The sequence below is a fragment of the Sinocyclocheilus anshuiensis genome, unplaced genomic scaffold (genome assembly GCF_001515605.1).
Source record: "Sinocyclocheilus anshuiensis isolate Anshui unplaced genomic scaffold, SAMN03320099.WGS_v1.1 scaffold431, whole genome shotgun sequence".
NCBI lineage: Eukaryota > Metazoa > Chordata > Actinopteri > Cypriniformes > Cyprinidae > Sinocyclocheilus > Sinocyclocheilus anshuiensis.
The window spans coordinates 546,281-561,547 of record NW_015551065.1 but is presented as its reverse complement, the minus strand read 5'-3'; the positions used below and the strand labels follow the sequence as shown (position 1 = coordinate 561,547).

At 35.3% G+C, this 15,267-nt stretch overlaps 2 protein-coding genes across 2 annotated transcripts in view; both read right to left on the bottom strand.

Moving 5' to 3' along the window:
- LOC107662097 (solute carrier family 25 member 45-like) overlaps positions 1-1,191 on the bottom strand; it is a 10,345-nt gene extending 9,154 nt beyond the window's left edge. Inside the window, exon 1 of the mRNA XM_016451981.1 lies at positions 847-1,191. Coding sequence (XP_016307467.1) covers positions 847-883 — 37 coding nt within the window. The 5' untranslated portion in view covers positions 884-1,191. The remainder of the gene's footprint in view (positions 1-846) is intronic.
- A 289-nt stretch (positions 1,192-1,480) lies between these two features.
- On the bottom strand, positions 1,481-9,345 carry LOC107662059 (cytochrome P450 2J2-like). The gene is made up of 9 exons (XM_016451925.1): positions 9,144-9,345; positions 6,159-6,321; positions 5,874-6,023; positions 5,560-5,717; positions 5,195-5,371; positions 4,672-4,813; positions 3,477-3,664; positions 2,138-2,279; positions 1,481-2,043 (listed from the first exon to the last, which is right to left on the bottom strand). The coding sequence occupies exons 1-9, from the start codon at positions 9,324-9,326 to the stop codon at positions 1,868-1,870; spliced, it is 1,479 nt and encodes a 492-aa protein (XP_016307411.1). The 5' UTR covers positions 9,327-9,345; the 3' UTR covers positions 1,481-1,867.
- Positions 9,346-15,267: the final 5,922 nt, after the last annotated feature.

Here is a 15,267-nt window from a genome sequence, read left to right as displayed (position 1 = left end):
GAATTACAGTTTAAGTCACTTCCTTGTTGGCTTCACGAGAGAGAGCGGGAGGTTGCCGCTTGTTAAAAACCCGCAGCGTTACTCAGTGTTGACGTAATTTGTAATAATGACACGGCCTTACAAATGAATGGCATTGTTGTTTTTTATTACCTTTATTGCATATTATATGTATTTAACGCATGCCATAGTAAAATTTTTACTCATTTTAAAAATTTTTAATAAAAGTTTATTAATTTGTCAGTCATGCATATTGATACTAACACCCAAAAACTTTAATTTTGATTTCATGGGGACTTTAACAGTTATTTCTATCTGTTCTGACGGTTTTTTACAAAGGGATGAATTGACGAAAGCTCACCAAACACGGTGATTTTTTTATTTTTTACTTTTATTATCATTATTATTATTTATATCATCAAAATGAACCAAGAAAGCTGAAGCTGGCTTTATCCGATGGTCAATTTTTTCTTCTGGAAATGTATGCAAATTAGTGCATATTTAATTAGATTATGCCACATTTTAATTTTAATCATAACATTTCAGACAACTTGCAATACAAAATGTCTTAATGTTATCAACTGATGAAAGTATGATGAAATCTATTAGTTAAATGTTTTCTTATTTACCTGTTGTCTTGAGCTACCAACATATTCATACACTATGGTATTTACACGTATGAGGTATGAGGGGCGTCGTAAAGAATATCATGGTACTACCGTGTCCGTGATGTTTATAACTTCTCAGTTAATGGCTGATAAAACCGAGCTGATTCAGTCATCTATTAGCTGTTTTCCCGTTATTTCAACCAGACATGTTAAGAATTCCAAAGCCAAAGTTAAGAATTACCTGAAATCCATCCTGCGACGAACTCCACAAACGGCATGGCACATTCATTAAACTCGTAAAATACACCAATAATAAAAAAATAAAAACTCTTCTTTAGTTAGTCCAAGGTGAAATGTGTGTTTTATGCGTTGGTTTCGTGCAGTAGGAAACCAACGGCCCGTGGCCAAAGTTCCGACGCAGCGCTCTGATACATGAACCTCAGCAAAAGATATAAGTCGATTCTAGAATATTTTTCAAAGCAAAAACTCAGATTTCACGACAAAGCATGATTGTGTCCACTTTGGGCAGAAATCATCTTGCTTCAGTACTGTCACGAGCGCGACTGCAATGACTCTGGCCTTTTAACAACACAACGAATCTGCATTTTTGGAAGAAACTTACTGTTGCTAAAAAGTAAATCGAGAGAGAAAGAGGGGGTCTTAAAGAGTTTGTTTGGTCTCAAGAGCTGCTCTACTACCATCTGGTGGTGATAATGTACCTTGTCAGATGTTTATAATGCTGCACCCACCTAGTTTCAAAATTATCTTAAAATGATGTTCTCTTTACAAGGGATATAATTTTCAAAATATATAGCAATTGTACAATATCACTGAAATACAGGAAAATCTCTACTGTGTATAAGTCAACAGGGTATTTTTTCATTCTTTGTTTCTGGGGAATAAAGTGGATCTTACAATTACATGCTACAATTTAGCATAATTTTTCACATTTGCATTGTATTAACATTTTGCAGTCTAAACATAAAAAAAACATAATGATTATATTAATAACGCATACGTCCTTGCAAATACTTCATCACTATCAAATAAATTTTTTCATGTTGAACAGAATCAGACAGACAGACAGATATATAGACAGATAGATAGAGAGAGAGAGACATGAAGAGATTTATATGCAAAGATATATTATTTAATCTAAACACTGTACTGCATGTTGACTGCATTTTACTGCATGTATTAACATAACATCCATCTATTAATAGAACTCAGTATCAGTTCAGATGTGATTCCTATAGTTTCTATCAACGTAATGACACAAAGATCTGGGAGGGTTCTTGGGACGTCTTGACCTGTTCCTGGTCCTTAAAGCGAGGTCCTAGTCCTTCAGGAGCTGAGAATGAGAACCTCTGGAGGAGGGAAGTGAAGAACAGGAAGAGTGTATTTCGTGCCAGCTGCTCACCCAGACATGACCTTTTCCCTGGACAAATGTAAAGGCAGGACACATGTATGCACACGTCATCTTACATTAAAACATCATTTGTAAGTGTGAGTGAAATACAATGAAAGTCTACCTGCCGAAAATGGATAAAATGCTTCCCGTTTCCTAAAATTCCTTTGGTCATCTAGGAAGTGTTCAGGATAAAACTGATCTGGTTTTTCCCATTGTGATGGATCCTTTAGCACAGATGAGAGATTACAGATGACCAGTGTGCCCTTGTGTGAAAGGAAACGGAGAAAAAAAATACTCCTATAATTACAGTCACATATGTAATAACATGCCAGAGTTTGCATTTTGATCAGCGCAAGGCCAAACGTCCATATCTATGAAGTAAGTCCCTTTGTGAAAAAGAAGTATACTTTAGCATACTTTTACAATGAGTACTTATTACGGAAATAATGTATTTTAATAGAACATAATTAACTGTGAGCTGAATGTGATGTTTTCAGACACATGCATGTTGTTTGCATGTTATTTACAATTAATGAAAATGTATTATAGTTAAAATTCATATTAAATGCAATTAATATAATTATGTTTTTTTTTTACCTAATAGGACATAAGTAAGCATCTTCAGATGTAATTTCATAATCACTATTATTGTCTTTGAAATATGGTTAAAGTGTACTGCCGAATATACTAACAAGTATTTATGTAAACTGATGTCATTTCTATTTCAACGCATGTCATATATTTAAATATATTTGTAGTTACATATTTGTAAAGGTGAAGTTGCAAATCAGTACATTTAACATATATTAACTTTAAATGTAATGTTGTATAAAACACTGCAGTTAAAATTATAATCAAGTACTGTACATATGCTTTATGTTAGTCAATACATCAAAATAAGTGTACTCCTTTAAAGCTGGAAAAATGACTAAAACAATGATTTAAAATGTACTTTAAAGTAAAACTTTTAATTTGAAACTTTTAAGCGTACTTAAATGTGTTAAGAAACAATCATGACAGTGTTTATCTTTAAGTACACTTAATTGGCCTTTTATTTAATTAATATTATATTATTTGCAAGTGCAATTCTTGAAAATTTACTTTTAAGGTTTGACTACAACTATAAGTGCACATTAAACACAATTAAGTGCACTTCTTTTTCATAAGGGGTATTAATCTATATCAGGGTTTTCAAACTAATATGAATATTTGATCCACTTATTACCAATATTAAAATAAATCAATTGATTTTATCAGGCTCATTAACAACATTGAAACACTTTTCCATACAAACCTTGTTCAAGTTTGCGATACTGTACATACCCAGTGCAATTTACAAATTACCCAAAGCAAATAAATACAAGCAAAAGCAATTATCCCGAAGGAGAAAACAATCCAAGAAGTGCTTCCATGGCAAATTTCATTAGTACAACAACAGTACAACACTAGAGCAGAAGTACTTTAGGAATGAAGTATCCAGCCAGTATTGAGTCTCGACTTGTCAGACGGGGCGCAGTCAGAGGGAAGATGTTGCTCACTCTCTGAGTTTCATGAAGAACTGCGTCTGTGTAAGGCATACTGGCACGGTCTACCAAACATGGCTGCCGCCACTTCCCAATTACACAGTCGATCTCATCTTGAACTTTCTCTGTGAAAAATGACAACAATCATACAATTTAGTGGCTATGTTAACAAACACATATAGTACAGGTTATTGTGACTCACATCATGAATTATATTAATATTCACCCAAAAAAAGAAAACATTCTGAAAATGTACTCATCCTCAGGCCAACCAAAGATGAAGATGAATTTTTTTCTTCATCAGAACACATTAGGAAAAATTTTGCATTACATCACTTGCTCTCCAATGGATCCTCTTCAGTGAATGGGTGCCGTCAGAATGGGAGTCCAAACAGCTGATAAAAACATGACATTAACCCACAAGTAATCCACACCACTCCAGTCCATCAGTTAATGCCTTGTGAAGCCAAAAGCTGCGTGTTTGTAAGAAACAAAAAATCATTCAGATGTTTTAAATTATTGCTTCCAGCTAAAATTATGAGTCTATAAAGCTTACTTCAGTGAAAAAGTCATCTCGTCTGACCCAGGAGAGAAATATGCATAGATCAATCATCATTAACAACCGAAAACAGTCCAAAACAGTTCTAAACAAATATGTTGTTGGATTTTGATGTGAGACGACAACAGGGCATGGACTTTTTCACTGGAGGAACCATTATTATGGATTATGGACTCATATTTTGGTAATTGTTTTAATGTTAAAATGTCTTAATGATGTGTATGCATTTTACAAACGCGCCACTTTTCACTTGATGAACTGTAGTCGTGTGGATTACTTGTGGATTATTGTGATGTTTTTATCAGCTGTTTGGACTCTCATTCTGACGGCACCCATTCACTGCAGAGGATCCATCGGTGAGCAAGTGATTTAACGCTAAATTTCTCCAAATCTGTTCTAAAGAAGAAACAAACTCATCTATGTCTTGGATGGCCTAAGGGTGAGTAAATTTCGAGCAAATTTTAATTTCTATTCATTAAACTATTCATTAAGTCTATTACTATAACACATACATACATACATATATAATCTATATGGTGATTTCACAGAATAGATGTTTTCAAGTTCACTTACTTTGGACGTTGGGGTACTTGATAATTAGAAGTAAAGCCCATCGTAGGGTGTCAGTCATGGTTTGCGTCCCAGTCTTAAGCAGGTCCACAGTGATACAGGAGAGGTTATCCCCAGTGAAAGCAGCCTCTGTATCCTTCCGTCTCTAAAACAAAACCATGATTCAGACACACTGGACCAGATTTAAAACTCATTCTGTCAAAGCATAGCAGAGCTTATGATTGATATTCATACTAATTTAAAGTCAACATGAAATCAAAATCTTCTCTCTTAATGCATGTTCCTGTTTTCATTGTGTACTAAAGAAAGAAAATGTTTGTCTTATCAAAAATATAACCTATGTAACTTTTATATTGCAACATATAACTTTGTTTTACCTTTCTCTAGTTTTTCAGGCCCTAAAATGGGTTGTGAATACCATTTCGTTTTGACTTTAGATGCAAAACATTCTATGATATTATAATGCTTGCCACCGAGTACTTTAGGAATCAATAAATAATCAGTGAAAGAGTCTTCACTGTCTTACCTTATCTATCTCTCCAATGTAGGCATCTATGAAATCACGATGATCAAAAGGATCCCAATCCTTCTTATGTTTCTCAATTTGTTTCTTAATGAAGGCTGATAGCTTTGCATGGTTTAATAAAGCTGTCTTATGTGGTCCATAGAAACGTTTGACAATCCCAGGAAATGCACAGTAAAACTAAAAATATATTAAAACAGAACATTTGCATTAACATCATCTTATTTCACATAATCTGGTAAGAAATGGTAAACGTTATAGCCTACCGCATACCACGTCAACTCATTTACGAAAGATTAGCTTAAATAAGTGTATTCGCAAAAACAAAACCTCTATATTTCACAGAAGAAAAAGTGACAAAAAATTACCTGGATTTGTGGAATATTTTCTATGAACATGGAGTCTGAATTGAAAAGTAGGTTCTGGAAGTCAGTGAAGTTCTCATCAAAATGCTTCCCAAACACAAAACATCCAATTACATTAACAGTGGCATTGTTTAGGATATCATGAGGGTTGAAGGGGCTTCCTGTCAAGTAATATTATTGTTACTTTAAGCAAAAAATGGGGTTTGGAACAATATATGAGTGAGTAAATAATGAAATTGAATTTAAAGTTTAAATTTGCAGCACTAAGTAGTGGATTTGGCAAACTACCAGAGACAGGGCTAAATACAGCACCACACCTTGCTCTTCCTCAAAGCTCTGACACAGATAAATGCATTCTTGTTGTATGTGATGCTCCAAAGCATTTTTGCCCTCTGCAAAGGCCTTCAGGTGAAAGGCAGTAAAATGGCGCTGCTTCCTCCACTTGTATCCACTGCTCAGTGAAATGCCTGCACAAAAATGTTATTTTAAACAATTTGCCAATTCTTGTTCATGAAGTGACTGGGTTTTGATGTCAGAGATTCAGGTAAACATTTTTGTGGTTCTTATCAATAATTCTGACACACAAGAAAAAGTAGGCTCACCATTCCCTTGAACTACTTCTTTAAAAGGAGGAGATATGACCCGGTTCAGAAAGTAGTCTCCTTGTGTCACCAAAACCTCCTTTACCCATTCATATCCAGACACTAGCACAATCTTGTCGTAACCCACTCTGAGGCTGAAAATGTTGCCAAATTTTGCAGCCACCTGCATGATCAGCAAATTACATACATTACATACATCTCTACATGTAATTGTAAATAACTTCCATTGACTTCTATTGTTTTAAAATACAGTATGAATAATGTGTACTGACGAGCCTTTACGGTAAACTAAAATATAATTTAATATCTCTGATATTAGTGGCTATATTAGTTTCCTGTTAAATCATTTCATGTTTTACTTTGTTTTCATAATGTTGTATTTCACCACGTGTCTAGTTTAGTTATCATTATCCCTTGTATACATATTCTTTTGTTTCAAATTTGGTGTTGCGGTTTTGTGTTTGCTTTTTTGGTGTTGTGGTTATGTTAGTCTAGACATCAAAATAAGTTTACTTTAAACAAAAGATTAAGACTTTAATTTAAAATACTTTAATTTGGCATGCACTTTTTGAAGGTCTACTTAAACATGTCATGTACTCTAAGTACAATTCTGTGGCCTTTCATTTCATATATTATTTTTAAGTATATGCCTATGGAGGACGAATATGGAGGACGAAACCTGCAAAAACAATAAATAAATAAATATGCAAATAAATAAATAAATGTGTGTATAAATACACAAATTCTTGTTTAAATACATATATAAATATTTAAAAATGTGATTAAAGTAGGCAAATAAATAAAATAAATTTGATTGGGCAAATGGAAAAAGGAAATGCTAAACTCATCCTATTTATTTTCCTTTGATCACTCATTTATTTCTGAATGTAGTTCCACATTTATTTTTCCTCTGCGCAACATGCTAATGAGAGGGTGTCAACCATGGACTTGGTCGGGGACATGTCATAGCTGGGGGCGCGGCATGGGGAAAACAATCCTTTCCCTCTGACAGGAAATGCATGCTGTTAATCCAGTATGGGCTACGTAAAGTCACTTCCCTTCGAACTTCGAACTGCGTCCTCTATGGGTCGCTATGGGTGGGGGGGGGAACGCCTCGTCGTGACCCGTGTCTGAAGCATACATTGAAAAAACACCAACAACACGTTGGCCGGTGACAGCCCATGACATCACTACCGGTGCGATTATTATATAAATAGGCGCCGGGAGAACATGTCATTCTCTTCTTCGTCTTCACTGACCGTTTTGTTTGAAGCGTGCATTTCCGTGGTAAGAGCGATCTATATTCCTATCATTATGGCGAGCACTAGCAAAGCGTTTAGAGGGTGTGTGCATCCGCGTCGTCGTTATTTGACACCTGATGACACACACGATCTCTGCGTTGTTTGTTTGGGCAAAGAGCACGCACGCGATGTCCTTAAGGGGGCAGTCCGCGTTCATTGTGAGCGTATTTTAATGAAACTGATGCCTCGTTCTATTTATGACGAACTGTACTGACACTACGTTCAAATGATTTGCAACTGTCGCTTTGTCGCGTCAAGTGTAGACAGACTTTTAGCGCAGCAGGGCGTGGCACGACAACTGTCGCGTCCGGTGTAGACACGGTCAGACATTGTCTGCTCTATTACAAATAATGTTTTTTTTTTTGTTTGTTTTTTTTTCAATATCTAAAACAGCGGCATTACAAGATGGAAATATAGACTAGAAAAGATATTTACATTTGCTCTGTCCTACGTCCATGACTGACTCACTGCGGAGTTGCCAGTTTTAATCTTAACAGCTCTTAACGCCGAATGTGCACTTGGATGGTTAGATACACAATGGGCTAGTATAAAAAAATAAAATAAAATAAGGTATTTCCAGCATTAAAATAATCCTGCTCGTTGTTTAGGTACGTGTAAGATCATTTTTATGGTCAGTAAACAGTCTTCTACAACCAAGTCGATCTGCAGCAATCTCTCTCTCTTTACGGCGGGAGAACCAAATTAGTGACATACACAAGGGTACATCTCAGTTGATTCTCAATTTATTATTGTATAAACAGAGGCTCATATACATCCTTGAGAACTGGTATGAAGTAGTTTAATCGAGGAACAGACAGTTTTTTCCCCATTTTTCCTCAGAACAGAAAATACAGCCGACAAAAGTATGTTTATCAAGCAAATAACGGTTCAGTATTGCAATTAAGAGCTATGTAAGCATTAATATTTTACATTGGCCACTTAAAATCTTTTATGATTTAGCTCTCTCATGATTATAACTACAAAACTAACCCTATGAAAAAGTGTAAGATAATAATCAGTCACCTTGACTGATGAAGTTAATACGAATGCGCAGGCAAACGCTCAAGCGTGTCACACACGATCCGCCTACTCTTGCATAATTGACACCCTCTCATTAGCATGTTGCCGCAGAGGGGAAAAAAATGTGGAACTACATTCAGAAAAAAATTAGTGATCAAAGGAAAATAAATAGGATGAGTTTAGCATTTCCTTAAACATTTTCCATTTGCCCACCAATTTATTTTATTTATTTGCCTACTTTAATCACGTTTAATTATTTATTTATGTATTTAAACAAGAATACGTGTATTTATGCACACATTTATTTATTTATTTATTTGTGTATTTATTTATTTATTGTTTTTGCAGGTTTCGTCCTCCATACTATGCCTATATGATGACTTCAAAAACACTTAAGAAGTCAATCTAACAAACTAACTGAAAGATTAAAAAAATATATCAGTGTTTTCACCATTTATGTACACAATTGTTTCCAGCGCAGCTGCAAGTGCTCGTGTTGAAATAAACACTATCCTGACAAAAGCGTTTCTGTTACCACGGTTACATTGCGCCACTCTGTGGTTTATATATGGACATTAAGAATATAATATCATCATGGCTTCAGAAAGCATCTTTGTGAGCTCTTCTTTAACGTGATTGAAAGAAATAAGACTGAAACTTGTACCTCATCCATCGCACGACAGTCGAAACCGACGAAAACGTTGCCAAGAAACGGAAAACTCCATGGTCCTGGTGGAAAGTTCGGCGCATTCTTACTTTTCCAAAAATCAAAAATTAGTAACGATATGAGAAGAAGTCCCAAACAACTCTTGACATCCAATGCATTCAGTAATGACAACAAAAGCATGGTGCTGCTCTGGGCAGAGTTTGCTTCCAAAGTCCATTCGAGTTCATTGTCACTATCTGCATATCACAGACGTAGTCAAATAAAGAAAACGTAAGCCATTTTAAAATAGTCAGTAAGTTTTGATTTTTGATTAAGATTTTTTTTATCACGTGGCATCAAATAGCTGTTACAACTTTGAAGAAAGAAAGAAAGAAAGAAAGGTTAATCTTCATAGTTTTTTTAATTTACATATTAAAGCATTTCAGTTTTGTGTGTGTGTGAGTGTGTGTGTGTGTGTGTGTGTTGTCCCATCCTATGGAAGCCCGTTTCCGCCACTGAATAAAAAATAAAAAAAGGTAATTGCGACTTTTTATCTCACAATTCTGATTTTTTTTCCCCCTCATAATTGTGTGATACAAACTCGCAATTCTGACTTTTTATATCGCAATTCGGACTTTATAACTCGAAATTGTGAGTGTATATCACGCAATTCTGCGAAAAAAGTCAGAATTGTGAGTTTATATCTCGCAATTATGACTTTATAACTCGCAATTGCAAGTTTATATCTCACAATTCTGTGAAAAAAGTCAGATTTGTGAGATAAAAAGTCGCAATAACCTTGGAAGCCCGTTTCCGCCACTGAATAAAAAATAAAAAAAGGTAATTGCGACTTTTTATCTCACAATTCTGATTTTTTTTCCCCCTCATAATTGTGTGATACAAACTCGCAATTCTGACTTTTTATCTCGCAATTCGGACTTTATAACTCGAAATTGTGAGTGTATATCACGCAATTCTGCGAAAAAAGTCAGAATTGTGAGTTTATATCTCGCAATCATGACTTTATAACTCGCAATTGCAAGTTTATATCTCACAATTCTGTGAAAAAAGTCAGATTTGTGAGATAAAAAGTCGCAATAACCTTTTTTTTTTCAATTCAGTGGCGGAAACGGGCTTCCATACCATCCTCATTCATCACACTTACAAAGGAATAAGAGAGGCATATATGACAGATATGTCATCTGATATGTTACAATATGTTTGAGGAACAAGACTGTATATGTACTACTTCAAGAATTTAGCATCAAGGATGAAATACGAGGGTGGAAAAAAGCAATATGTCTTTACAAAATGGAGTGTCCTTGCATTTTAAAGCTAAATTTTTGAAAGGTTCAAAGAATCTGGCATTAGGGCTTGGCAAACCATAACATTATTAATAAATCTGAATAAAGAAAGATGCACTACTGAGATATGTGAAATATGGTTTATTTAAAATATAACTAGTTATGCTAGATGTGAAGGGTGATGAAAATTTGTGTTATGACAACAGACATGTCAACAATATATTCCAGATATGATGGTGTGTTTCCTCTCTCCTGGAAGCTTCCTTTCTGTCCTCACCTCCTCTTATAGAGAATTGATATGTCTATCATGACAGCACACTTTGATTGATTTCCAGGTTACGGCCTAGAGGAAATAAGGAAGCATAAATTAAAGTACTGAAATGCACCGAAAGTCTTCCCATAGATCTCTACACCGGCTGAGAACTGCCACAATCAGCTATAAGCCACTACCTGCTCCCCTGCTAAAGCCTATGATCATGCTGTACACCTGACTGTAGTTTTCTACTGATGGTGTAGTTCTCACACAAGGTGAAATCTCATTTATTATACTGGTACTAAAGGTAAACTTACATATAATTAATTCTCATTAGAAAATAGAGCAATATTATACTAGAGTATAATATAAAGCATTAAATTTGGGGTTGTTGATACAGATCCTTAGCTATCTCACCAGAATGCAGAGCCATAAGCAATATCGGGCGCAATATAAAAAATTAGTATTGTTACCAAAACAGTAACATTTAAATATAAACATCAATTTACAGTTGTTAGATATGTTGTAGATTTTTTAACATCTTCCAGGTTAATTTAATATTTAAGGTTAGTTACCATACTGTTCAGTTTAGAATCAGTAAGATTTTATTTTATTTTTAAAGAATGCATTAAATTGATTATAAATTCTTGTAATCTTAAAAATGATATATCTCTGGTAATCTGGTCATTTCTGAAGCATCATGTGAGACTGAAGACTGGAGTAAATGGCTGCTTTTTTTTTGGCTGTTTGCATTACAAGAATACATTTCATTAAAATATAATACAATAGAACACATTTATTTAAAACTTTTACTATTTTACAGTATTTTTGATCAACATACACATAAACAGCCTTTATGAGCATTATTTGTAAAAGTCTGTAGTGTATTTGTTCAAATCTAGGAAGCATTACCGATTTTAAAAACAATTAAGATACTTTACAAACATGATCCACTACATGTATTATTTATAATATTTCTTGAAATGTTATAACATTCCTTGAAAGATAATCAGTGTTAAAGACAACTTGAATTTTTAAACATACGCTCCATGAACAGCATTTGTGTGGGAGTTTGCTCAGTGTGAAGAGAGTACATTTCAGATAGTTGCATCACAACCCTTTTGAGATCCTTTCATGTATCATGCATAAGTTACTGCGTTTAAATGGTCATATCATGAATTAAAAAACCTTGGTTAATGAAAAATTGACAAGGTTAATGAATCAATTGAAGATGAATTGTCTTCCAGTGCTGCATCCTGCATGAATACACTTTAATCTTCTTACTGGAAGTTCACGTTTTCTGTTTGTTTGATTGTTCAGTTTCTTTTTTGTTATTTATTTTATTTCACAGGATTAGGATGCAAGACAATGGTAATCGCACCAAAAAGAGACAAATATGTTCATATATGTCCAATAAGACCATTTCATGTTTTAAAGAGCCCAAACAAATTAGTCTCTGGTAACTTACAGTATATAATGTAATAGAATTAAATACTTGCAATAAAAACAATTCTAGAACAAATACTCTGGAATGGATATTAATGATGAATGATGATTTCTGAATGATAAGAAAGGATGCCTTTTGCTAGCTACTTGTGTAGTTACTGTATCTACCAGTAGGGGCTAAAGTGGCCATGCAATCTGTAAAACCTTTAACCCTTCCCTTGGTCCCAAGAATGAGCCAAAGAGCCACAGAGTTTGACCCTATTTGCACTGCCCTCTAGAGGTCAGTGTACTCTGATTTTTGTGACAGTTACTTCTTCTTTTGCAGAATTAATACAAAAATATGAAAGGTTCGGTTAAAATTCCACAATTTTCATCACCCTTGTGCTTTCATCCGAAATAGTCCAGTGGAGTGACAACTTTAATTTTTAAAAGTCCAAATATTCCACATTGTTCTTCAGTTAAAACAATTTTAAATGTAAAATATCAGTTTCAAATTCATTCTGATGGTACACTGACTTATTCTAATAAGGTGAATGGTTTCTGTGTTTTTTCCCCCCACTATTGTCTGTTCTTTGAGAATGTAAGTTTGGTAAGTGGGTACGAAATTCCACTAAAAGGACAGATTGCTTTGGCAGGAACAAATGCATGTGTAACAGCTATCCACTGTAGGACAGTGGTGTGTGTTTACGAGAGAATTACAATCACAAATGTAGGGGGTTCCAAAGTTGCAAAAATACACAAAACTACATACAGTTGCTTTAATATGAGGCCATAAGAGCTTCATACATTATATTTATTTAAAAAAATGAGCAAAGTGTGTTTTAACATTTTTTTGAAAGTTCAGCTTGTTACATTATAGAACATGCAAAACTATTTCATGTCAGCTATCCGTAAATATGTTCAATCTATACTGGACCCAAGAAAAACAGAGAAGGTGTAGATACAGTACCAGATTTGTGGTTTTGCTTATATTCCTTTACGTATTTAAGAGTGTTAAACATTTGGAAGGGGATGTGGGTCATTAAAGCCTCTTTTTGCTTGCATCAGCAAGATTGCAGTAGGATTGGAGAGAGATGTAGAGCTATTTCATGGGAAAGAGAGACGGAACGAACAGGTGCAGGTTTTCCAGGATACACACTGCAGATGCTCACTGAAATCGAAAAACAAAAGAAGCTCCCTCCCCACACGACTATCTCAAAGGAAACCTTTACACCGGCTTACAGCTCTGTGTATTGAGTCCTTCAACATGGTTTTGTTCCAGTTCGCCCACAAAATGTCTGTGTCTGCACACACATACACAAATCCTGTATCCCTGTCCACATAGGCTCCACATGGTTCCTTCTCGCTGCATTATTGGATAAAGGGAGGGGGCAGGAATGAGAGAGCGTTCTTTGATGAGTGTGTCTTAAACATGCTTTTTCTCCTTTATTTTGAGAGACTGGGGTGTGTGGAGAATAAGGTTGCTTCGATGTCTACAATATTAATCATGTCAGGTCAGTTTTGTTATTCAAAAAACATATTGTTTCAAACTGAAAATAGTGCCTTAGAGCAAGCTGAATGAGACTATGACTAAAAACTGAAAATATTTAAAGGGGTCCTATTATGCTTTTTCACTTTTTTAAATTTTAGTCAGTGTGTAGTGTGTATGTTTGGGCATAAAAAAGATCTAGAAAGTTACAAATCTCAAAGTCCACTCCAAAGGGAGATATTTCGTTTTTTAAAAATCCCTTTTCAAGAACTACAACAATTAGCATAGGGGGTAATTAGTATAGTATCCAATAGTTGGGGGGTGGGGAAGGGCGAGGTTGTGGTTAGAATGCTTGGTTGAGTGAGCGCATCAGATGAGACGATGAAGAAGAAGTGCTGCTGCAGAGTTAGTGCATTAGAGAAAACGAAGAAGAAGAGCTGCTGTGCTGTAGCGTAAAAGTTTCGGCATGTCTAGAACAATTCTTACAAGTACAACACGACGTAGCTGGGTGCCGCGGACAGACGCCAAATGGCGCCGCCGGTGTGCCTACACTCATAGAAAATAATGTATTCAAATTTTAAAGACGTGGCGCGAAGCGATGCTGCGCTTCTCGTCCGGTGCGCGACCGCCTGAAACGCAGTTTTTTTCACCTCCGTGCCCAAACGTCTTTGTTTGGGCTTCCGAAAGCGGATGATGTCAGAAAACAGTGGTTGCAATTTATTTTTTAACTCTGTCCCTGAGCATTATAACCCCAATTTGCTATTGTGTGCTGCGCATTTTACTGAGGACAGCTTCCACAGCACGAGGGAGTACAGTGCCGGATTCGCCAAATGCTTTTGTTGAAAGACGGAGCAAGGGGTGTGGCAGTACTGAAACACCGTCTAAGCTGTTCACCAATCACAACGCACGGGGACAGCTAACCAATCACAACACATTTCGTTTTTCGGAAGGCGGGCCTTCATCAAACCTGAAACTAATCGAGCTGTTTGTGCCAGGCTAGGGAGAAAGGTATTTTAATAATGTAAATTATATGAAAAATAATGCGTTTATGCGTTTAAAATCAAGACTTTGTAAAAGAGCATAGTAGGACCCCTTTAAGGATCCAGAATCAGCTGGGAAAATCCCATCCTCTTCTGGCAGGCAGTTATCAAAATAAATGTCCATAAGTCAAATGTTATTTAGTTACATAATATGCAACAAACTGATAGTGCAGTCTTAAAATAACGGTTCTTTATTGGCATCTGTGGTTCCATGAAGAATCTTTAACATCCATGAAACCTATTGATTGCACAAAAGATTCTTTATCCACCTTATTTTTGACGTATTAACTTATTGGCATCCGTGGTTCCATTAAGAATCTTTAACATCCATGAAACCTATTGATTGCACAAAAGATTTTTATCCACCTTATTTTTAACGTAAGAACTTATTTTTAAAGAGCAGGTCATATGGGTTTTTGAAAAATATCTCTTTTGCAGTATATAACGTAGCTATCCTTAAATGAAAACAATCTAAATTTGTTAATCAAAAAAGTGCATGATAAATAAAGATATTGTCTCTCAAAAGAGAGAGCCTATTCTGAATCGCCTTAACGAGTCGTCATATTTTCGAATCTTTTGCCTGTTACCGGTATACGTCACCAGAGGCGGACAAAGTACTCAACTCCATTAC

Bases quoted from the DNA above. Each gene is read 5' to 3' on its own strand.
- LOC107662059 (XM_016451925.1), bottom strand. From the start codon at position 9,326: ATGCTTTTGTTGTCATTACTGAATGCATTGGATGTCAAGAGTTGTTTG. The intron at 6,024-6,158 runs GTGAGCCTACTT...ATTTTTGTGCAG, and splicing joins AGAAGTAGTTCAAGGGAATG to GCATTTCACTGAGCAGTGGA. The intron at 5,718-5,873 runs GTGTGGTGCTGT...ATTACTTGACAG, and splicing joins GAGCTTTGAGGAAGAGCAAG to GAAGCCCCTTCAACCCTCAT.